At 43.4% G+C, this 25287-nt stretch overlaps 1 protein-coding gene and 1 long non-coding RNA gene across 10 annotated transcripts in view; one reads left to right on the top strand and one right to left on the bottom strand.

Annotated features, from left to right (window-relative positions):
* Positions 1–25287, top strand: part of LOC139535357 (receptor-type tyrosine-protein phosphatase T) — a 504254-nt gene that overhangs the window by 396089 nt on the left and 82878 nt on the right. For 5 of the 8 annotated variants that reach the window (XM_071334697.1, XM_071334698.1, XM_071334692.1 and 2 more), the window contains one exon: positions 9701–9888. In XM_071334697.1, the coding sequence (XP_071190798.1) occupies positions 9701–9888 (188 nt within the window). Of the gene's footprint in view, positions 1–9700; positions 9898–25287 lie in introns of all 8 variants that reach the window. The other 3 variants (XM_071334695.1, XM_071334694.1, XM_071334693.1) reach the window with 1 other exon arrangement.
* Positions 1698–23580, bottom strand: LOC139535358 (uncharacterized). 2 transcript variants are annotated; one of them, XR_011667106.1, is made up of 4 exons: positions 23477–23580; positions 23113–23233; positions 21189–21312; positions 1698–2686 (listed from the first exon to the last, which is right to left on the bottom strand). It is a non-coding gene; the product is annotated as an uncharacterized lncRNA (long non-coding RNA). The 2 variants fall into 2 exon arrangements; XR_011667107.1 differs by lacking the exon at positions 21189–21312.

Raw genomic sequence — 25287 nt, 5'->3', positions numbered from 1 at the left:
CATCTGATACTGGGGAGAAGACTACCATCTAAGGCGAACATGGGCGTGGGCTTCCCTAACTGTCTGAGAGGAATGTCATGTTTCCGAGCCCATGCTTCGTCCATAAAACAACCCTCAGCCCCTGAGTCTATCAAGGCACTGCAGGAAGCAGCCGAACCGGTCCAGCGTAGATGGACCGACAAGGTAGTACAGGATCTTGATGGAGAGACCTGAGTAGTAGCGCTCACCAGTAGCCCTCCGCTTACTGATGAGCTCTGGCTTTTACTGGACATGACATGACAAAATGTCCAGCAGAACCGCAATAGAGGCAATGGCGGTTGGTGATTCTCCGTTCCCTCTCCTTAGTCGAGATGCGAATACCTCCCAGCTGCATGGGCTCAGTCTCTGAGCCGGTGGGAGGAGATGGTTGAGATGCGGAGAGGGGAAGCACCGTTAACGCGAGCTCTCTTCCACGAGCTCGATGACGAAGATCTATCCGTCGTTCTATGCGGATGGCGAGTGCAATCAAAGAGTCCACGCTGGAAGGAACCTCCCGGGAGAGAATCTCATCCTTAACCTCAGCGTGAAGTCCCTCCAGAAAACGAGCGAGCAACGCCGGCTCGTTCCAGTCACTGGAGGCAGCAAGAGTGCGAAACTCTATAGAGTAATCCGTTATGGATCGATCACCTTGACATAGGGAAGCCAGGGCCCTGGAAGCCTCCTTCCCAAAAACTGAACGATCAAAAACCCGTATCATCTCCTCTTTAAAGTTCTGATAATCGTTAGAACACTCAGCCCTTGCCTCCCAGATAGCTGTGCCCCACTCCCGAGCCCGACCAGTAAGGAGTGATATGACGTAAGCGATCCGAGCTCTCTCTCTTGAGTACGTGTTGGGCTGGAGAGAGAACACAATATCACACTGGGTGAGAAAGGAGCGACACTCAGTGGGCTGCCCAGAGTAACATGGTGGGTTATTAACCCTAGGTTCCGGAGACTCGGAAGACCAGGAAGTAGCTGGTGGCACGAGACGAAGACTCTGAAACTGTCCAGAGAGATCGGAGACCTGAGCGGCCAGGGTCTCAACGGCATGACGAGCAGCAAACAATTCCTGCTCGTGTCTGCCGAGCATTGCTCCCTGGAACTCGACGGCAGTGTTGAGAGAATCCATAGTCGCTGGGTCCATCTTGGTCGGATTCTTCTGTTATGCTGATGAATGAGGACCCAAAAGCGACGTAATAGTAACAGAGTCTTTATTCCAGTATTAAACAAATAATGATTCTCCTGGATATAATCAATGGTAATCCAAAACAGGAAACTGAAATCCTCTCGTCAATAGAGAGGAACGCCTGGAGACGCGACCACAGACTGCAGGTCGCTTCGGGAAGGCACTGGCCGTAGCTGACATAGACACCTGCTCACACGCAGCATCTGAAGAAGGCAAAGAACACGACAGGGCGAAACAAGGACACAGGAACAGCAAACATCAAACAAGAATCCGACAAGGACAGGAGCGGAAAACAGAGGAAGAAATAGGGACTCTAATCAGAGGGCAAAACAGGGGACAGGTGTGAAAGAGTAAATGAGGTCGTAGGGAGAATGAGAAACAGCTGGGAGCAGGAACGGAACGATAGAGAGAGAGAAAGAGAAAGAACCTAATAAGACCAGCAGAGGGAAGCACAGGGACAAGACATGATCAAAGACAAAACATGACAGCTAAACCAGCCTTGATCAAGGGGAGGGTACGATATGCTTAGTTTTTAATAGTTTTTTATGTTTCTTTTGGGATGGCAGGTAGCCTAGTGGTTAGAGCATTAGGCCAGTAACCGAAAGGTTGCTAGATCGAATCCCCGAGCTGACAAGGTAAAAATCTGTCGTTCTGCCCCTGAACAAGGCAGTTGTTCCTAGGCCGTCATTATAAATAAGAATTTGTTCTTAACTGACTTGCCTAGTTAAATAAAGGTTCAAAAAATAAAAAATCATAATATGAAATTCACCCGTACAAAAGGCACATCTCTCCTTCCATGGGCAATGTGTGCCATGGCTGAATAGGCTGCGCGTCCACTCTCAAAATCCAAGCTATTATCAACTGCATTACTTTTAAGACCTGCGGGTCTTAAAACTTACCAAAAGCGCTGCATGAAATTCAAAATCAAATCAAATCAAATGTATTTATATAGCCCTTTGTACATCAGCTGATATCTCATATCTCAAAGTGCTGTAGAGAAACCCAGCCTAAAACAGCAAGCAATGCAGGTGTAGAAGCACGGTGGCTAGGAAAAACTCCCTAGAAAGGCCAAAACCTAGGAAGAAACCTAGAGAGGAACCAGGCTATGAGGGGTGGCCAGTCCTCTTCTGGCTGTGCCGTGTGGAGATTATAACAGAACATGGCCAAGATGTTCAAATGTTCATAAATGACCAGCATGGTCAAATAATAATAATCACAGTAGTTATCGAGGGTGCATCTCAGGAGTAAATGTCAGTTGGCTTTTCATAGCCGATCATTAAGAGTATCTCTACCGCTCCTGCGGTCTCTAGAGAGTTGAAAACAGCAGGTCTGGGACAGGTAGCACGTCCGGTGAACAGGTCAGGGTTCCATAGCCGCAGGCAGAACAGTTGAAACTGGAGCAGCAGCAAGGCCAGGTGGACTGGGGACAGCAAGGAGTCATCATGCCAGGTAGTCCTGACGCATGGTCCTAGGGCTCAGGTCCTCCGAGAGAGAGAGAGAAAGAAAGAGAGAAGGAGAGAATTAGAGAGAGCATACTTAAATTCACACAGGACACCGGATAAGACAGGAGAAGTACTCCAGATATAACAAACTGACCCTAGCCCCCCGACACATAAACTACTGCAGCATAAATACTGGAGGTTGAGACAGGAGGGGTCAGAAGACACTGTGGCCCCATCCGATGATACCCCCGGACAGGGCCAAACAGGAAGGATATTCCCACCCACTTTGCCAAAGCACAGCCCCCACCCCACTAGAGGGATATCTTCAACTTCAACCACCAACCATCCTGAGACAAGGCCGAGTATAGCCCACAAAGATCTCCGCCACGGCACAAACCAAGGGGGGGGCGCCAACCCAGACAGGAGGATCACGTTGGTGACTCAACCCACTCAAGTGACGCACCCCTCCTAGGGACGGCATGAAAGAGCACCAGTAAGCCAGTTACTCAGCCCCTGTAATAGGGTTAGAGGCAGAGAATCCCAGTGGAGAGAGGGGAACCGGGCAGGCAGAGACAGCAAGGGCGGTTCGTTGCTCCAGAGCCTTTCCGTTCACCTTCACACTCCTGGGCCAGACTACACTCAATCATATGACCTACTGAAGAGATAAGTCTTCAGTAAAGACTTAAAGGTTGAGACCGAGTCTGCGTCTCTCACGTGGGTAGGCAGACCATTCCATAAAAATGGAGCTCTATAGGAGAAAGCCCTGCCTCCAGCTGTTTGCTTAGAAATTCTAGGGACAATTAGGAGGCCTGCGTCTTGTGACTGTAGCGTACGTGTAGGTATGTACGGCAGGACCAACTCGGAAAGATAGGTAGGAGCAAGCCCATGTAACGCTTTGTAGGTTAACAGTAAAACCTTGAAATCAGCCCTTGCCTTAACAGGAAGCCAGTGTAGGGAGGCTAGCACTGGAGTAATATGATCAAATCTTTTGGTTCTAGTCAGGATTCTAGCAGCCGTATTTAGCACTAACTGAAGTTTATTTAGTGCTTTATCCGGGTAGCCGGAAAGTAGAGCATTGCAGTAGTCCAACCTAAAAGCAACAAAAGCATGGACCAACTTTTCTGCCAAATTTTTGGACAGAAAATTTCTGATTTTTGCAATGTTACGTAGATGGAAAAAAGCTGTCCTTGAAACAGTCTTGATATATTCGTCAAAAGAGAGATCAGGGTCCAGAGTAACGCCGAGGTCCTTCACAGTTTTATTTGAGACAACTTTACAACCATCAAGATTAATTGTCAGATTCAACAGAAGATCTCTTTGTTTCTTGGGACCTAGAACAAGCATCTCTGTTTTGTCCGAGTTTAAAAGTAGAACGTTTTCAGCCATCCACTTCCTTATGTCTGAAACACAGGCTTCTAGCGAGGGCAATTTTGGGGCTTCACCATGTTTCATTGAAATGTACAGCTGTGTGTCATCCGCATAGCAGTGAAAGTTAACATTATGTTTTCGAATGACATCCCCAAGAGGTAAAATATATAGTGAAAACAATAGTGGTCCTAAAACGGAACTGTGAGGACTGGGTGTCGGAGTGCGAAGTCAGGCGCAGGAAGACAGAGGATTCAATGATAACGTTCATTTAATGAACCACGGAGAAACAACGGCCACCCCACTTGACACTGGGTGCTCACAATAAACTGCCCCAGACACGGGGAACGATAACAGTTCAGAAATGTACTCCAACATACACAAACACGTAACGTCAGACTAACAAACACCAAGCTTACAACAAACAATCCCGCACAAAGAAACGGGCGGGCCGGCTGACTGATAAAGCCCAACTAATTAAGAACAGACACAAAACAGGTGTAACCAATGAACACATAAGGAGGGGGAGAAAAGGATCAGTGGCAGCTAATAGGCCGGTGAAGATGACCGCCGAGCGCCACCCGAACGGGAAGGAGAGCCTGCCTTGGTCGGAGTCGTGACAGGAACCTTGAGGAACACCGAAATGTACAGTTGATTTGTCAGATGACAAACCATTCACAGAGACAAACTGATATCTTTCCGACAGATAAGATCTAAACCAGGCCAGAACTTGTCCGTGTAGACCAATTTGGGTTTCCAATCTCTCCAAAAGAATGTGGTGATCGATGGTATCAAAGGCAGCACTAAGGTCTAGTAGCACGAGGACAGATGCAGACCCTCGGTCTGACACCATTAAAAGGTCATTTACCACCTTCACAAGTGCAGTCTCAGTGCTATGATGGGGTCTAAAACCAGACTGTATACATTGTCTTCAGGAAGGCAGTGAGTTGCTGCGCAACAGCTTTTTCTAAAAATTTTGAGAGGAATGGAAGATTCGATACAGGCCGATAGTTTTTTATATTTTCTGGGTCAAGGTTTGGCTTTTTCAAGAGAGGCTTTATTACTGCCACTTTTAGTGAGTTTGGTACACATCCGGTGGATAGAGAGCCGTTTATTATGTTCAACATAGGAGGGCCAAGCACATGAAGCAGCTCTTTAAGTAGTTTAGTTGGAATAGGGTCCAGTATGCAGCTTGAAGGTTTAGAGGCCATGATTATTTTCATCATTGTGTCAAGAGATATAGTACTAAAACACTTAAGTGTCTCTCTTGATCCTAGGTCCTGGCAGAGTTGTGCAGACTCAGGACAGCTGAGCTTTGGAGGAATACGCAGATTTAAAGAGGAGTCCGTAATTTGCTTTCTAATGATCATGATCTTTTCCTCAAAGAAGTTCATGAATTTATTACTGCTGAAGTGAAAGCCATCCTCACTTGGGGAATGCTGCTTTTTAGTTAGCTTTGCGACAGTATCAAAAATACATTTTGGATTGTTCTTATTTTCCTCAATTAAGTTGGAAAAATAGGATGATCGAGCAGCAGTGAGGGCTCTTCGATACTGCACGGTACTGCCTTTCCAAGCTAATCGGAAGACTTCCAGTTTGGTGTGGCGCCATTTCCGTTCCAATTTTCTGGAAGCTTGCTTCAGAGCTCGGGTATTTTCTGTATACCAGGGAGCTAGTTTCTTATGAGAAATGTTTTTCGTTTTTAGGGGTGCAACTGCATCTAGGGTATTGCGCAAGGTTAAATTGAGTTCCTCAGTTAGGTGATTAACTGATTTTTGTCCTCTGACGTCCTTGGGTAGGCAGAAGGAGTCTGGAAGGGCATCACTTTTGAGGCTCCTTGGTTGGGGTCTGAGCAGATTATTTGTTGCGATTGCAAACGTAATAAAATGGTGGTCCGATAGTCCAGGATTATGAGGAAAAACATTAAGATCTACAACATTTATTCCATGGGACAAAACTAGGTCCAGTGTATGACTGTGGCAGTGAGTAGGTCCAGAGACATGTTGGACAAAACCCACTGAGTCGATGATGAAAACCTTTTGGAGTGGGTCTGTGGACTTTTCCATGTGAATATTAAAATCACCAAAAATTAGAATATTATCTGCTATGACTACAAGGTCCGATAGGAATTCAGGGAACTCAGTGAGGTACGCTGTATATGGCCCAGGAGGCCTGTAAACAGTAGCTATAAAAAGTGAGTAGGCTGCATAGATTTCATGACTAGAAGCTCAAAAGACGAAAACGTATTTTTTTATTTTGTAAATTGAAATTTGCTATCGTAAATGTTAGCAACACTTCCGCCTTTGCGGGGTGCACGGGGGATATGGTCACTAGTGTAACCAGGAGGTGAGGCCTCATTTAACACAGTAAATTCATCAGGCTTAAGCCATGTTTCAGTCAGGCCAATCACATCAAGGTTATGATCAGTGATTAGTTCATTGACTATAACTGCCTTTGAAGTGAGGGATCTAACATTAAGTAGCCCTATTTTGAGATGTGAGGTATCACGATCTCTTTCAATAATGGCAGGAATGGAGGAGGTCTTTATCCTAGTGAGATTGCTAAGGCGAACACCGCCATGTTTAGTTTTGCCCAAGCTAGGTCGAGGCACAGACACAGTCTCAATGGGGATAGCTGAGCTGACTACACTGACTATGCTAGTGGCAGACTCCACTAAGCTGGCAGGCTGGCTAACAGCCTGCTGCCTGGCCTGCACCCTATTTCATTGTGGAGCTAGAGGAGTTAGAGCCCTGTCTATGTTGGTAGATAAGATGAGAGCATCCCTCCAGCTAGGATGGAGTCCGTCACTCCTCAGCAGGCCAGGCTTGGTCCTGTTTGTGGGTGAGTCCCAGAAAGAGGGCCAATTATCTACAAATTCTATCTTTTGGGAGGGGCAGAAAACAGTTTTCAACCAGCAATTGAGTTGTGAGACTCTGCTGTAGAGCTCATCACTCCCCCTAACTGTGAGGGGGCCAGAGACAATTACTCGATGCCGACACATCTTTCTAGCTGATTTACACGCTGAAGCTATGTTGCGCTTGGTGACCTCTGACTGTTTCATCCTAACATCGTTGGTGCCGATGTGGATAACAATATCTCTATACTCTCTACACTCGCCAGTTTTAGCTTTAGCCAGCACCATCTTCAGATTAGCCTTAACGTCGGTAGCCCTGCCCCCTGGTAAACAGTGTTTGATCGATGGGTGATTTGTTTTAAGTCTAATACTGCGGGTAATGGAGTAGCCAATGACTAGGGTTTTCAATTTGTCAGAGCTAATGGTGAGAAGCTTCGGCGTCTCAGACCCCGTAACGGGAGGAGTAGAGACAAGAGAAGACTCGGCCTCAGACTCAGTCACTTTTGCGCTTGTTTTTAAGGACACACCTCAAATATTGCCACCCCTCCCACCTCAGTGCAAGCAAGCTGATCTTAGACAGGTAAATTAGGGCTGGAAAATGCCAGTGTGCCAGTTTTGACATAACGAAATTGAAAACTAACGTGAATTTGACACTTGCGCCTCCTTAGAGCCAGTCAAAATTAATAGCCATATTAATAAAACACGGGTGATATTAGCCTACCACATTTGCAATGGTACTTTATGTATTTAATGCTTGTAATATGGAGAGTTTCTCTGCCACTCATCTCCTGATTCCTCTTCTTAATGGACTCATTAGAAGCCATGTACTACTTCAATCTCACCAATCTTAATCTTAGGAAGACTCAATTACAAGAATGTATTTCAAGTAGTAAAGCAAAGTGTCTCTTGGATTATCCATTTAACTTTGAATATCATCATTAATGACCGAGTAGCAGCGAGATAGAGATAAAGGAAGGCTGTTGTCTAGGAACAGGGTCTGTGGAGAGCCAACTGTAAGAGTTTGAAGATCTCATGCTTTTAAAGTTTTTCAAGACCTGCAGAGAGCTAGTGAGGTCTCCACTGAAATCAAATCAAATCAAATTGTATTGGTCACATAAACCTGTTTAGCAGATGTTATTGTGGGTGTAGCGAAATGCTTGTGCTTCTAGCTCCGACGGTGCAGTAATATGTAACAATTACACAACATATACCCAATACACACAAATCTAAGTAAAGGAATGGATTTAAGAATGTATAAATATATGGACGAGCAATGTCAGAGTGGCATAGAATAAGATACAGTAGAATGGTATAGGATACAGTATATACATATGAGATGGGTAATGCAAGATATGTAGACATTACTAAAGTGACTAGTGTTCCATTTATTAAACTGGCCAGTGATTTTAAGTCTATGTATATACTGCACCACCCTCTGGAGAGCCCTGTGGTTGCGGACGGGGCCTCGAGCTTAATGATGAGCGTGTAGGGTACTATGGTGTTGAATGCTGAGCTATAGTCAATGAACAACATTCTTACATATGTATTCCTCTTGTCTATATGGGATAGGGCAGTATGCAGTGTGATGGCGACATCATAATCTGTGGATCTATTGGGGCGGTACGCAAATTGAAGTGGGTCTAGGGTGAGGGGTCTAGTGGGTCTAGGGTGACAGGTAAGGTTGAGTGATATGATCCTTGACTAGTCTCCCAAGGCACTTCATGATGACAGGAGTGCTACGGGGCAATAGTAATTTAGTTCAATTACCTTTGCTTTCTTGGGTACAGGAACAATGGTGGCCATCTTGAAGCATGTGGGGACAGCAGACTGGGATAGGAAGAGATTGAATATGTCCGTAAACACACCAGCCAGCTGGTCTGTGCATTCTCTAAGGACGCGGCTAGGGAGGCCGTCTGGGCCGGCAGCCTTGCGAGGGTTAACACGCTGAAATGTCTTACTCACATTGGCCACAGAGAAGGAGAGGCCACTGTATCGGGCCGCTTCGGTGGCATTGTGTTATCCTCAAAGTGGGCAAAGAAAGTGTTTAGCTTGTCTGGAAGCAAGACGTCGGTGTCCACGACGTGGCTGGTTTTTCTTTTGTAGTCGGTGATTGTCTGTAGATCCTGCCACATATGTCTCGTGTCTGAGCCGTTGAATTGTGACTCCACTTTGTCTCTATACTGATGTTTTGCCTGTTTGATTGCCTTGTGGAGGGAACAACTACACTGTTTGTATTCTGCCATATTCCCAATCACCTTGCCATGGTTAAATGCGGTGGTTCGCGCTTTCAGTTTTGCGCGAATGCTCCCATCTATCCACGGTTTCTGTTTAGGGTAGGTTTTAATAGCCACAGTGGGTTCAAAATTTGCCTATACTGATAAACTTAGTCACTGAAACAGTGTATTCATCAATATTATTCTCGGAAGCTACCCGGAACATATCCCAGTCCGCGTGATCAAAACAATCTTGAAGCGTGGATTCCGATTGGTCAGACCAGCGTTGAATAGTCCTTAGCACGGGTACTTCCTATTTGAGTTTCTGCCCATAGGAAGGGAGAAGCAAAATGTGGTCGTGGTCAGATTTGCCGAAAGGGTGGCGGGGGAGGGCCTTCTTGGCATACCAGAAGTTGGACTAACAGTGGTCGAGTGTTTTGGCAGCGCGAGTACTACAGTCAATATGTTTGGGAGAACAACATTTAATGAAAACAAGAGATTTCATTATATTAAAATGAGTTCCATTGAATCATTCTTACACAGAGTGACCGCTATGTGGTTCAATGCTAACCCAAATGTCACAGAGTAAGTGAATACTGAGTGTGTTCTCCTTGGTCCACAGACAGCAGCCATAGTGAGTTGGCTCAGCCATCGTTGACCATCCAGACGTACCCATACGGGGGCTGTGAGTCAGTAGAGATGTCCTACCAAGCAGGCCAGTTCCAGCCAGCCATCCGTGTAGCCGACCTCCTCCAGCACATCACCCAGATGAAGTGTGGCCAGGGCTACGGCTTCAAGGAAGAGTATGAGGTAAGAATGGTTAGTACGGTTTTATCAACATTGCAGGGAATTCTAAGTGTGGTTTTTGACATGAGGTCGCGTCATTGTGGCCAGGAACTGTCCAATATCGTCAGTTTGCACTTTTACAAGACGTTTTACACTTCGACCAGACATAATCCAGTTGCATTTCTGCCTTAAAGCAATCCTATTGTTGTTTGCGATCTGTTTGAGTTGATTTGATTCCTTGCCACATATGCATTACCACTAGCTCACATCTCTGTTTGAATGATATGATGACATCTAATTTGCACTTTCCCTCTTTAGAATAAGGGAAACACATCAAATATTTATTGAAAATCACATTTAAAAACATCATTAGTATTCTCTGAAATATTAAACGGACTTCCACCCAATCCTATTGATCAATGCTCGACTCGTCGTGGAATATGATTTGTTATTACTCGGCATTGCATCTTAAGTCCAGTAAAGTATTTAAATTTGAAGGTGGCACAAAAGTGACACATAAGTTAAGTTATGTAGCATAATACAATTAAATATGCCCATAGTCATATTCCTAATGCCAAATCACTCCTCCAATTATTTTTCATTTTCTCCTGAGAGTGAAAAGCATGGAACTATCAATATTACTGCAGACATACCTATTTACCTATACATAGCTGGTTCAGCCTTTTTTTTAAAGTACGATAAGTTTCTCTGGATAAGAGTGCCTGCTAAATGACTCAGATGTGAATGTAAAATTAACTCAAAAGGGTCTCTAGCAGACATGGGACCCAGTCACAAACACGTCTCATGTCACAAGGTTCAAGTCTCAAGTCGAGTCCCAAAAAGATTGGGTCAAGTCTTGAGTCAAGCCCAAGTCGTGCATTCTACAGTAAGAGCAAGTCAGGTCAAGTCGGGTCAAAAGCTTTTTCAAGCCTCAAGTCAAGTAAAATAAATCTAGACAGGCAATTACTTTTTTCAACTACTACTAATCTTTGTTTATTTATTGTGGCTACAAGACAGCCCCTTTCATTATTTTCTCTACAACACAAAAAAATGTAATAATTAATGTTGACAACAAATTCCAAATTCAAGTAAATTATACATTTCAAGCAATTTTGACATGCTAAAAGACCAATAGGCCTATGCTAATACTTGTTGCTTGATGCCCCATTGCTGGTGAGCTTGCAAAGTAAATGGTTAATTTTCTTGATCACCCAAAAGTTTTTTGGGGAATATTAATTTATGGCAATCGTCTCTCACTCCAATTTGACGTTTGTGCTGCACCCGATCCTATAGCTGTACAGCAAATCAGCAATCTGCTCGTCAGCTCACTGGTTTTCAAACTTTTTTTGGGTCCCCCAAAAAGGAATGTTTCAAAGCTTGCGAGCCCCACACACGCACATGCGCACAATCACTGCGCAAATGTCATTACAGCCAAAAACAGTGATGCAATTTAAAAACGCAAGATACATAAATAAACTTTGTTTTACACCTGCATTTTGATCTGGAAGTCATTCATGTTAGCCGTCGATATCGAGTAGGGATATCATGTCGCATTACCACTCCTCTGGATTCCAGAGCAAGCAGGATGGTATGGCCTAACTGTAAGCAGCGGAGGTGGAGGGTGCAGGATCAGATGGGAAACATGATCCGTCTGTAGCCTTTTTCTTCCTCACAAATATCATAATTAATTCGCCAGAATATGTTAAACCTTCATTCCCTAAGTATTGAGGTAGTGCAATGTTACAGCTATCTTTAAACATATTGCCAGTACCACCACTGAGGTATATCATTATAACCCAACCACACTAGGCCTATCTGAAATATGAAAATGATCAATGAAATCACCAGATAGCGTCCGTAGCAGATTGCTAAACAGTACTTTCCATGGATAATATTAACGTACTGTAAGTAGGCTACTCTGTTTTTGCCAGACACAACCTGAGAAAATGAAACAAGCGCTTTCCGGTCACTAATCTGAATATGTGCGCCTGCCTTTGCGCGCTAATGACGATGACTGGTCATTGGTCAACAGTCAAGACACACAACCTTTTGGTTCTGAAGCACAGATTCAATGTTTTTGAAACAAGAATGCGCTGCCAAGTCATAGGCATATGTTAGCGACCAGATCGAATAAGCAAAGGTAGAAATACAAAATACAAATGTTAAAATAAAAAAATGAGTTCTTCTTCTTCTTCCTATTCATTTCATATCCTGAGATTTTAGCGTATTCTGAAAATATAGTGTATTTTATAAAATATTACATAGGCCTAATTCAATTGGTGCTAATTCACCACCTGAGGAAGTGGAAACTCAAAACACATTGAACACCTACTGCTAGTAGCCATGTATTAATCTACCGTACGATGGCAGATTTCACACGCTCTGTATTTCAAAGCCATATCAGATAACTTGATTGTAAAACAGTGTGCTTTGAGCTCAATAATGATTGCTGAGAAATACATTATATTATACATACAGAAAGCAGAGACCCTCCTCTCTTTATTGTGGAGAATTCTTTCCCCCACAATTTGTTTCCCCCCCCCCGCAATTGAATTTTGAAATGTTATACAATCATGATGGGCACATGAGGGGGAGAGACAGTGTGAGAAGCTCGCTCATTATAGCAGCCCCAGGCAGGCACAGCGGCAGTGCAGACACTTTTATTAAAGGAATATTGAGGATAATACACTTTACTGTTTAACAAATTCATGATTCCCCCCCCCCCCCAAAAATGGGACAATTGGATTGAGGTGACCAGATAGAATGTGTAGCTTGCACCAGTGCGACCAATTCAAAATGTAACTCGCACAGCCAAGTTAAAGGGTCGCAAAATGCGACTAAATAGTCTGGAGCCCTGATAGTTGTCTAGTCCCACTTGTATTAACTTTCCCTTTCATGTAACAAGTCAGCCTTCCGGCAACACTATGCTGTGGGTAGTCGATTATTGTGTCTACATCTATAGACAGGTCTTCTAGAGAAAGCCATTCCTAAGGCTCTGTAATACAATACTTTACTGATACTCGTACTGTTATGGTAATTAAGTAAATTAGGTGTTTCTTCCTCTTCTTGGTACATAAGGGCCAACATTTTTAGTGTAGAAAAGGAAGAATCTTAGAGCTTTGTTAATGTTAAGGTTGTGAAGGTTCTATTCAACTTCTTTGCTGTAGGACTCCAGTAGCTTCCCTTTTCCTGTCTTTAACATGAGATGCATTGCCTTTTTCCCTCACTCACTGTGCCTGCACTGATGAAGCCAGCAATTGAGCCTGTTATTTAAAGGGTCATCCATCACCGGGGATATTTTATAACACCTTTTTGTTATCGCTTCCCCCTCTAACCTGATTTGCCTCACAATTTCAGCACCTATCCCATTGCAAATTAAGTTGGCAATCTTTTGGCACTTATATTTTACTCGCTGCCTATGTGTCCATGCTTGCTTATGAAATATAAAGGTCGTATTTTTTCATACAGTCGATGGGGAAAGTCAATAAATTGGCATGCATTCCCGAACATGACTTGTGGCTAGTGGATCGTGACTGCGGGCGGAGAATATCTTAAGAGACGTACATTCAGTGCTTTCTATTATGGTGAAGAAGACCCCCAACTCATTTCAAATGGTGCCACACACAAACAAATGTTTTCATTTGTGTTCTGTCATTATGTGCTTCAGTATCGTTTATGACTTGTTCAACGGTTGTGTGGGGGTTGTGAACCTGCGTGTGTGTGTGTGTGCGCGGGCATGCATTTGTATGTGCGTGAGTGTGTGTGTGTAATAGATAGCATGTGAAAGAGAATGAGAAGGAGACAGGACTAAAGAGAGGCAGAGAAAGAGGGAGAGAGGAAGGGAGGGAGGGAGAGAGAGATATCTGGGGACTGATTAAAGGCTATAGCGGCCACCTGTGTGTGTGTTTGTCAGCATAATCGGCCTATTACTCACATCCTGACAGATGCACTGAGAGAGGGAGACAGCCCTCACTGGCACAAACCACACACACACACAAACACACACATGGATTTGCCCACGTAAACAAACAGGGGAACGGATCACTTAACATGGACATCTAGAGACACATAAAGAACATAAAGGAGAGGACTAATTGAATCAAAGTCAAAAGCATTTGGACATTTGGTCGCCGTCATAAAGGGACCCGACCTCAATCGCTAGCACATTGGTTTGAGATAGAGCCCTCTACCCCCTTCTCTGTGTGTGACATTGTATGCTAACAATGGGCGCAACCCAAATGGCACCCTATTCCCCTTATAGTGCACTACTTTTAAAGGGGAATGGAAACACTATGATTTAGAACGCCAGCTAGCTGTACCTGTAAATCACCATGTTGACATTGTTGCGTCACTGGGAGGAGGGCACATTTTGGAACTCCCAAAAGATGGCTGAATTTACAGAGTAGCTCCGAGTCAGAGAATGAGTTTATTACAGAGAATGAAATAATATTCGTTTTAGGGAGCCAATAAACCTACTGAAGCCGTTCGTGTTTGAGCCGATCGTTGCCCCAGATCAAAGAGTTTGTTCTCGTAGCAGTAACAACACAGATATACCGCCTGAAACAACTCAGCTAGAGGGTCGGCTTAGACGAACACAAACTAGTGTGAGTGGGGATGCTGCCAAATAATGGCTAGAGTATGAGTGTGTGTCTTGTAGAGAGATGGTGGCGATACAGCACAAAATCCCATGAGGATGGTGGCAGTCAGAGGTTCCTGTCAGTCTGTCTGGATGGGGACGTATTTATTGGACGTGTCACTAATCCTTATGAAGGACTTCCTGGCAGAAGAGGTTACTCGACCAGTCAGCAGCCGATATGCCAGTTAAATAATTGGTGAAATTTAGCTTGATTATACATTGTTTAAGGTTAATATCAGTAGTGGCTCAATATATATAATTAGTATCCTATAACGATGTTTATCACCAGCGCTGTTTGGCACAATGGTAACACATTTACCTTTTGACAGACGACCAGAGTTTGAATCGCAGCCAGCATCATGATTCATTAAATCTCATTCTAACCAATAATGGGGGGTGCTCATTATAAATACATTGTGATTTAGTTTCGGTATCAGACTAACTTTTCTTATGATTTTGTTTGCAGCGCGTACAGGCTGGCAGTTTATCGCCAGTTTACCCTATGGGCACATGGGAATTGGACGAGGTGTACGGCGTCTCATTCCTGCGTTTGTCGTTTCTTCCATAAGGCGCGCATAGCCAGAAGCGAAGGAATTGAAGAAACGTTTGAATAAAACCAGTTAATTTAGTAAATCTAGCCTAGCCTAAGACATAGACCAAATGCCTGCGCCTTATGTAAAAATAGTATTAGTGAGCTTGTCCACTTTAACAGGTTCAAGCGTAACCAGATAAACTACTTTCAGTGCGCACTAATCCCATGTCCCTGACTCTAGAGTAGTGACTTCAACTAGCCTTGGCTGCCATCTATTGGAAAGTAATGGTAACTACACTGGGCAGCTAGTTGTCAAAGTAGACTTTAATAATATATACCATTTAGCAGACACCTTTATCCAAAGCGAACTGGGTACATGGTAGTGGAAACAGATCATAGACACATGATTACAATTTTGATATCATTGATGGTCAGTCTTTGCATCTATAGCTCTGTCTGTGAATTTGAGAGTGGTTACATTTCTCCAGCCCCATCCCTCAGTTTTTTACCCGAAAAAGGAGCAGGGAGACACTTTGTTATTTAAGAATAATGACACACCAAAATATGTTACAGATACTATAAAAATGTTACATCACTCAGACAGTTAGTGAATACACAGCATCCAGCACAGCAAACAATCAATCAATCAATTGTATTTTACAAAAGTCCTTTTTACATCAAAATAATAACCACAGTGGTTATAGAGGGTGCAACAATTCAACACCTCAGGCGCAAATGTCAGTTGGCTTTTCATAGCTGAGCATTCATAGGTTGAGAGAGAGAGTCGAAACAGCAGGACCGGGACAAGGTAGCACATCCATTGAAAAGGGTAAAAAAATCTATGGTAAAACATTTCCACTTCGATTCCCTTTATGGATGGGTGTATCTTTGAATTCGCTGTTGAATGGCCTGTTCCTTCTCCATTTTCGGAGCACCATCCCACTCCCCCAAAGTGATCGATAGTATATCTTGACTCGCACTGTGATGATTGTGATTCTGAGCTCTCAGGTTCATACAGCGAGTTCTGGCCTTCACTGATCTCACTCTCCGTCAGCTCCATCTGTGGCGTAGAGGGGCAGGACTCGGTTATATACTGATTTGTCGTGAGCACAATCTAGCTGGTAGTTCACAGAGGAATTTTTTTTGAGCCAATTCATACAGCCTCCCGCTATACAGTTCATGTTTGAATTACTACTTGTTGTTGCCTTCTTCGTTGTCCGCACCTAACACTCTCTTCGATTCACTCTCCGCGTGAAAACTCAATTCCACAGACGACGTGCTGATTCCTGCCAGTGACACACGGGCGTCACTCGTTACTATGGCAATTTAAAATGGCGCTGGCCATAGCTCAAATAAACCTTGTCGATGATCAAAATACAAAATATAGAGATGTTTTTATGTTAAATGCAACATGTTTAGTATTAGTGGATTGAATACATGTCTTTGCTTAGATTTACTTCCATAAGGTGTTCCCATAGAACTCTGGTAAAAAGTAGTGCACTATAAAGGGATTACGGTGTTATTTGGGATGCAGAGAACAGCTCGCATAAGGCAGCGCTGCCCCTTCTGTTGTGTAAGAATTTCAATGCAGTTTGTTAGCAGTTAATTTTTGGGAGAAAATATGTAAAAAGACAAGGCAACCTCATCCCAGGTTGTGTCTCAAATGGCAACCTATTCCCTATAGAGTGCAGGACCAATAGGGCTTTGGTCAAAAGTAGTACACTATATAGAGAATAGGGTGCCATTTGGGACGCTGGCCAAAACTAGGGCTGGTTAATGGCCCCACAGTAAAAGGTATCTGTTGATTAACAAAAGGTCAGAGAGCACCCATGGAGTACCTACTCACAGGAACTACATAAATGCACTAGCATCCAGGAGCACTCACAATCAGCGTCTGTCTTCTAATGTACATTTTCAAAGGTTTGGTTGAAGAGTTGTTTTTGCAAGTATGTACTGTATGTGAGCATGTCTGTCTGTGTATGTATTGCTCTGAACATGAGCCTCTGTCTGTGTTCGTTTATGTGTGTGCATGCGTGTGTGTATGTTTGTGCTTGTGTGTGTTGTCTGTGTATGTCCACACGCAAGCGTGTGTATTTACAGTGGCGGTTCTGGGGGGGGGGGGGGCAGTGTGGGCCAGTGCCCCTGTGACAACAATTTTGGAACCCCTTGTGCCCCCCCTAAATGTGGAGTATGAAATTATTTTTACATAACACATTTTTGCTATCGTTCTTTTTTTTACATCCGTTATTAGACAGTGGCAACGATGATGATTATGAACATGGTCTTTTGCCTGCTAATGCCTGCAATGCAGTGAAGAAAACGATGACAACAATAACGTCTAATGTAACTGGTCCCTCTAACAGTACAACTGGCCCCAGCTTGGCCCCCCCAGTTGAAATGGTCTAGAACCGCCACTGTGTGTTTATGCATTCGTCCATGTGTCTTTATGCGTGTGTCCTTGCACGTGTGTGTGTGATGATGAGGCTGTGGGGGAGGCAATGCTTCCTCTGCCCTATGGGTTTTCATTTCTCTGCGTACAGGGACCCTCTCTCCCTCCCACACCCCTGCCTCTATCTTATCACATCGCATCACCACCGTCTACCAGGGGACGAGAGTGTGGGAGTTCTCCCTCTTCACTTTCTCTTTCTCTTTTTCAAGAATATTAATATGCGCAAAAAACTACAGATTGGAGATGAGAGGGATTGCATTAAGGGCATTTTATTTTTCTTAAAAAAAAAAAACAGCAATCCCCTGACCGCAAAGTAAAAGGGAAGTTGAACGTTTTGCCGCAGGTGTGCAATTATTCACCTCACTCCCACTTGCTCTCATTATCGGACAGGAAACGATGGATAGATAAACACTAGCCAGAGTGAGCCATCGGACTGCAACACACTTGCATACAGGCCTGGGTCGTGTTCATTATGTCATGCAGCAGAAACACAAGCATTACTGAAGTCCAGGTAGGGAGGGGCCCTGTTTAGTTCTGCTTTCTTTGGTGCCTGATGAACATGACACTGAAATCTTTGTTTCTAAACGCTCAAACACAGGTGTTGCCAGAGATGCCCATTATTTCATGAGTCATGGATCTGGGGTTGATTGATTGATTTTGATTGTTTTTATTTGACCGTTTATTTGACAAAAATGCATACACACGGTTCATACATTTTAAAAACTTGACAGGGATAACACAATAAAGTGAATTACTTATTTTCATTGCGGTACAGACATAGATGTATTACATAGATACAGATATGAAAATGGTTCAGTCATCAGCCAGCTTTTGACATTGTTTATAAAATAAGTTCTGCTCAGTATAGCTTTAAGTTGTTGCTTTAGTTTGTTCCACTCATCCGCGCTGGTATATAGAAAGGTGTTCTTACCTGATAGACACTTAAATTTGAAACAGTCAATATCAGAGTCTTAAATAATTGGATAGGTACCTGGGGCTGAGGCAGTAAAAATTCTGTGGACAAGAACAAGTTGAAAGATAGCTGCAAGCAGCAATGCCGGTGTTCAGCTGTGGGCCTACCGTGCCACCATCATGACAAATTGGACACAATTTGGACCAACTAGGACGAGCTACTATTGTACTGTTTACCACACTTGCCAAATATCAGAACTCAAAATCTTAGATTTTTTTTAATGATGTTCACTAAGTTAAATGTCTTCTTTTCCAGAATCACTGGATTGATCAGCACCAAATTTGGTATATAGCATCTATGGATACACATATTCAAACCCAATATATTTCAAGATTAGCTGAAACAATATGGCCGTCAATTAACTTGCATTCATGTTTTTTCCCTTGAAACAGTGCCACCATGCAGCCACACTGAACCACACTTTACAGGATAGCTAGAGTCAAATCCCTGAGCATGTGTGCCAACTTTCATCAATCTGAGTCAAACTGATCAAGAGATATAAACATGTGCCCATTGTAGCACCACCAGGTGGTCGATCTGAATGTCCTTGCGTATGTTGAGTCTTGACAGTGTTATATATCCGAATACGAATATCCGTGTCGGATTTCTATGTTATTATGTGCCAGACCACGTGAATGTTTGTTGTTTGAGATACTGCCCTGGAAAATATTACCTTGAGAGACTTTGGTCAATAGATGTATTGATGCCATGTATCAAATTTTGTACAGATCGGTCATTCAGTACCAAAGTAGTGTTTAAGAGTTTTTACAAAATTCTAAGTGGCGGACTTCATGGTTCCTTCAGGGAAATGTGTTCCTTGTGAGGAGAGGGACCTATGTACCGAATTTCACGACACAGGGTGAGGGGTGTGAGCTTTCAACATTTGCTTGCTAAAGCACCAGCATATGGCCAATTGGCTTGGCATCGCATGAGAGGGTGTGACCCAAGCAAGGTTGCACCCACCTAGGACTTACCATCTCACAGGAATTTACATATTTTCACAAACTTTTTGCGGAACTGGAATAATAATAATAACGCCAACAAATACATTAGGGTTTCTTCACTGCTGAACCCATAATTAGTACAACCATGTACTCTATAGATAGCCAGCCTAGCTGTAAAGGAATCTGAACTCTGAGTATTTAGCTATAATTTTTTTTTATACATTCTTGCCTTATTCATTAATTTATTATTTACACATTTCCTAATTAGGGTTGACTCCTGAACCCATAGCTAACATGGGCTAAGAAATTATAGCAAATAGCTTGTATATATACACACCAGAATGGAACTATTGAACTACTCTGCACATAGTAAGAACTTGAATGAAAGGAAAAATGTTACTGGCTGAACATTCTTGAACAAGCATCCGCCTCTTTGTATTATCGTCGGTTTTGAACACAGAGGGAATCACAAAAGCCAAGCTGTAACCAGGGGCGCTCTCTCTTCCAAGAGTGGCAAAGCAACATGTTTTAATCATGTTTCATGAGGACCGTTTTCTCTTTCCCTCTTTTCTCTCTTTCTCTCTCTTGCACTCTCTGTGTCTTGAAGGCTGCAGTACTGAGCCATTCATTTGTATCTTGAACTTTCTACATTCTCTGCCTTTGATCCCAGTGTTTGTGAGCTCTCGTCTGGCTTCCGCTGTGAATGCTGTTATCTGTCAAGGGACTATCTCGTCAAATCAGCCTCTAAAGTCCATTGCGCATGAGATGGCACTGTCGAGCAAGATGAAACATCATTGAGAAAGCAAACACTGAGTCGAGAGCGCAGAGGATGGGTCACGCGAACAGAGGATGAGTGCCGCGAGCGCACAGACCAGTTGAGAACAAAGTGATTTGGTTGAGAGAACAGAGGATGTTCGGGGAGCGGACTGTGTGACTTTGGGCGAGCAGAACATTATTGCTGCAGATCAAAAATTAATTCATGCATACACAAATGTAGATCTGTATGCAAGGAAACGTGGTTCAAATGTGTAAAACCATTTACAATCATCATTGTCAACCAACAACAGTCACTTGTCTTGACACCTTTGGGTTTCAATTTATATTTTTTCTGGATTGGATTTCAGGCTAGCGGGGAGGGGGCTTCGAGGTGGGTGCGTGTCTAGAAACATTAGGTTGGTCACTTTCACTGGTGTGATGGATGAACTAACAAATCCTTTCCCTTGGCCAGTCCAGTGTTGTGTCGTGTGATTGGTTGAGTCTTCTTGGGTACATGACGTCAAACAGATGTGCTTCAGAGCCGTCTGTTTAGCTTGCTAGCCAGCTTTCTCGTAAGCACCAAACGACTTGGTAAAACCAGCTTCAACTTGATATATAAGCAAAGTAATTGGGAAATAAATGAATTAGCTATATTATACCTTGAGTGGAATCTACTTACTAAAGTTAGCTGGGTCTAGCTAACACAACGTGCCATTGGAACACAGGAGTGATGGTTGCTGATAATGGGCCTCTGTACGCCTGTGTAGATATTCCATAAAAAATCAGCCGTTTCCAGCTACAATAGTCATTTACAACATTAACAATGTCTACACTGTATTTCTGATCAATTTTATGCTATTTTAATGGACCAAAAAATAGTTTTTCTTTCAAAAACAAGGACATTTCTAAGTGACCCCAAACTTTTGAACGGTAGTGTGTGTGCTGAGTTTTGTAAGGCACAAGATGAGTTTGGGAACACCCCATGACCCCAAAACCGTTGGAAGAACATTACGTCAAGATCAAAGGTGACTCACAGGTCCTAACTTGGCATCCCCCGCCTTGTAGGTGTATTGGTCCAGGGCGATGAAGTAGCAGCCTGAATCCACCTTGTCAGACATATGTTCTCTACACACACACTGACCCGTCTCCTGAGAACAACTGCAGTGAGAGAGAGAGAGTAAAAATGCGATGTCAGGAAATGTCATATGCAGCATTCAATTGCAGTTGAAAAGTTTGCTTTGTATTCAAGGTAACAGTCAATTGTATGACTGCTCCTGTATCAAATGAGGCAACTATTGATAATCCTTTCGCAAAATAAGTGATAACATACTATGTGGGACTGAGCCGAGCTATACCAAACCATGCCACTCGTCAGTCAGTATGGCTCTGTATTGAACAATGCCTCCATACAACGTCAAAGCAATTAGAGGAACTCTCAGTACCACTAATGATTAAGTTACGGGCAGGGGTCTAATGCTGCCCGAGCGCGGAGGTGTGGCGCTACCTCATTCTTTTCCAATTTGAAAATAATTTTCCAATTTGTAAAACTTTTTCTGGAAAATTCATTCTGATACATTCTAAAAATATATATATTTAATTACCTTGTCTTCTCTCTGATGGTGGCGAGATTGATGAAGAACTGTAGGCTAAGTGTGTGTGCACTGCGGAGGCCCGTCGGAGGCTTGATCACTTTGGCCAATTAGAATGTTGAAAAAATCTTTAAAAAATCACTCGTCTGCCTTGATGTTCATAGGACACCATGGACCCCCTCTTGCGCAGTGGAACCCAGAAAGACATGTGACCAGGCGACACCGTTCTGCTGAGGACGCCCAAACCAGAGTGGCTGTAGACCTGCTTGGGATATTTAGCCTACATTGGCTATTAGTTGAAATGCAGGCCCCGTTCTAGCTTGGTGTCATGCCTGCTCCCGCTCTCCCTCCCTGGCGCTCGAGGGCGCCAGGCTGCCCAGTACTACGCACTCCTGCCACCATCATTACACACACCTGATCCCCTCGTCACGCGCATTAGCGATTCATTGCACTCACATGGACTCAACCACTTAGTGTTATTTCCTTCCCTATATCTGTCTGTTCCCCAGCTCTGTTCCCCGCTTCGGCATTGATTGTCGTATGTCTTTGTTTTTCCCGGCTCTGACGCTGTTCCTGTCCTGTTCCATGTCTGTGTAAATTAAATGTTCACTCTCCGTACCTGCTTCTCATCTCCAGTGTCAGTTCTTACACTTGGTATGTCAGGGTGTGCAATTGTAAATGGGAATCGGGCCAAGTTGGAGGTAATCATGCATTTAGGTTATAGTTTGAGTTGCATGAGTACACCACAACAAAAGCTTGATTTTGATGGCTGTTCTAAAACGAATTTCCTGCGATTCTACATAGTCATTTATGTTTACTACTTGCACAATTGATTTGATAGCATGTTTAAAATATGCAAGTCAATTATATGAATTGCTAGTTCACCCCTCTGTTTTCTTTTATTCTGTAATAGGGTATATTGTAACGATGTGTTCAAGCTGATGAAATCAAAGTGTATTTATGATACAAACGATGTGTTCAAGCTGATGTGTTCAAGCTGATGAAATCAAAGTGTATTTATGATACAGTGTGTAAGCTACACAATACATTGAACTGCCTACTGTACCTGCAGTAAAACCATTGCAAACAGTGCAAACATGATTAGCATGGAGATGCAGTTTGGACGTTTCACCAGTAATGAAGAATTATCATTCACGATTGACAGTGATGATGGCCTATTTTGAAATTAGGTCACCTAAGCCTGACTTCTTGTTTGAGTGCATTACAAATACAACATTTTCTTTAGAAAATATGTGTGGGCATAGGCAGACATTGCAATTGGAGGATAACAAACTTTGATTAAGGAAATTATAAAAAATGATAGCGCTACAACACTGGTTACAGGGGTGATGATAGAAGTCATGGTTACCTGCACGAAGTACCCAGAGTGCTATGCAGAGAGAAGTGCTTGGAACAGAGTGGACTCCTGTATGTCCTATCGCTGTCAGCTGAGCAGAGAACAACTTCCCCACCACATAGTGAAAGTAGGCCTGCATGGAGAGAGAGAGAGAATATGGTTAGAGGTCATTCTCTTTTATTGTAATTGCACAAAAACTACCAGAGTTAAAGAAATCAAATATGTATTTCAAATAGACTGTATCTCAAAGTATGCAGTTAGTGGTTTACAATATTGGCTATTTAGTTTGGAGTTTAATCTCGCTTTGCTCTCCCTCAACCCATCTCAAATAAGGGTATCTTCCACAGTGAGAGCCTTTACTGTCTGTTCTCCTCACCCTGCCACTCCCTCCTCTGCCACACTTCCCCAGTAATGCTGGTCTTCCAAGTCCTCCTTCTCCACTAAACCCTCATTGAAATAGCAAGCTAGCTACAATGCTCTTGGTTAAACCAAAGATACTGATCATTTTTATGTGGTTAAACATTAGCTAGCTAACCTAGCCTGCCTAATCAATAGCCAAATAACTTTGACCCTGTAAAACACCACATTTCACTGCCCCTATCTGGTGTATGTGGCAATAAAACATCTTCAATATTGACGTCATAGTTGATCAACTTATTTGTTTGATTAAGTTCTCTACTGAAAAACTTAAATTAAGGTAAGGGTTAGGGACGAATTGATATTTACATAATGGAACATGGAGTAGGGTCATGCCTTTTCAATTTCAGTCAAGGGGAGGGTTTAGTATTTTTTTATCTAGTCCAGGGGAGGGTGATGAAATTTCTATATTTCTCAGTGTTTTAGAATGGGTTGCTTATTAGGCTACACAGTGCATTCGGGAAGTATGCAAATGTATTAATATTTAAAAAGAGAAATAACATATTTATATAAGTATTCAGACCCGTTGCTACAATATCAGACTCAAAATTGAGCTCAGGTGCATCTTGTTTCCATTGATCAGCCCTGAGATGTTTCTACAACTTGATTGGAGTCCACCTGTGGTGAATTCAATTGATTGGACATGATTTAGGAAGAAACACACCTGTCTATATAAGGTCCCACAATTGAGAGTACATGTCAGAGCAGAAACTATACCATGAAGTCCAAGTAATTGTCAGTAGATTTTCAAGATAATGTGATAAGGCATATATCTGGGGAAGGATATAAAACCAATACTCCTAGATTGTTGAAAGTTTCAAAAAGCCCAGTGGTCTCCATCACCTGTCTATACAAGGTCTCACAGTTAACAATGAGTCATAGTAAAAAACAAGCCATAAGGTCGAAGGAATTATCCGTAGAGCTCCGAGACAGGATTGTGTCGAGGCACAGATCTGGGGAAGAGTGCCAAACAATTTCTGCAGCATTGAAGGTCCCCAAGAACACACTGGCCTCCATCATTCTTAAATGGTGTTTGGAACCACCAAGATTCTTCTTAGAACTCGCCACCCGGCCAAACTGAGCAATCGGGGGAAAAGGGCCATGGTCAGTCAGGTGACCAAGAACCCGATGGTCACTCTGACAGAGCTCCAGAGTTCCTCTGTGGAGATTGGACAACCTTCCAGAAGAACAACCATCTCTGCAGCACTCCACCAATCAGGCCTTTATGGTAGAGTGGGCAGACGGAAGCCACCCCCCCAGTAAAAGACACGACAGCCCGCTTAAAGTTTACCAAAAGGCACCTCCTAAAGGACTCTCAGACCATGAGAAACAAGATTCTCTGTTCTGATGAAACCAAGAACTCTTTGGCCTAAATGCCAAGCATCACGTCTGGAGGAAACCTGGCAGCATCCCTACGGTGAAGCATGGTGGTGGCAGCATCATGCCTTGGGGATGTTTTTCAGCAGCAAGGACTGGAAGACTAGTCAGGATCGAGGGAGAGATGAACGGACCAAAGTACAGAGAGATCCTTGATGAAAACCTGCTCCAGAGTGCTCAGGACCTCATACTGGGGTGAAGGTTCACCTTCCAACAGGACAACGACTCTAAGCACACAACCAATACAATACAGGAGTGGCTTTGGGACAAGTCTCTGAATGTCCTTGAGTGGCCCAGTCAGAGCCCGGACTTGAACCCAATCGAACATCTCTGGAGAGATCGGTAAATAAATGTGCAGCAACGCTCCCCATTTAACCTGACAGAGCCGGAGAG

The sequence above is a fragment of the Salvelinus alpinus genome, chromosome 12 (assembly GCF_045679555.1).
Source record: "Salvelinus alpinus chromosome 12, SLU_Salpinus.1, whole genome shotgun sequence".
Lineage (NCBI taxonomy): Eukaryota > Metazoa > Chordata > Actinopteri > Salmoniformes > Salmonidae > Salvelinus > Salvelinus alpinus.
Note: the sequence above shows the minus strand (reverse complement) of the source record. Positions and strands in the feature narration are given on the sequence as shown.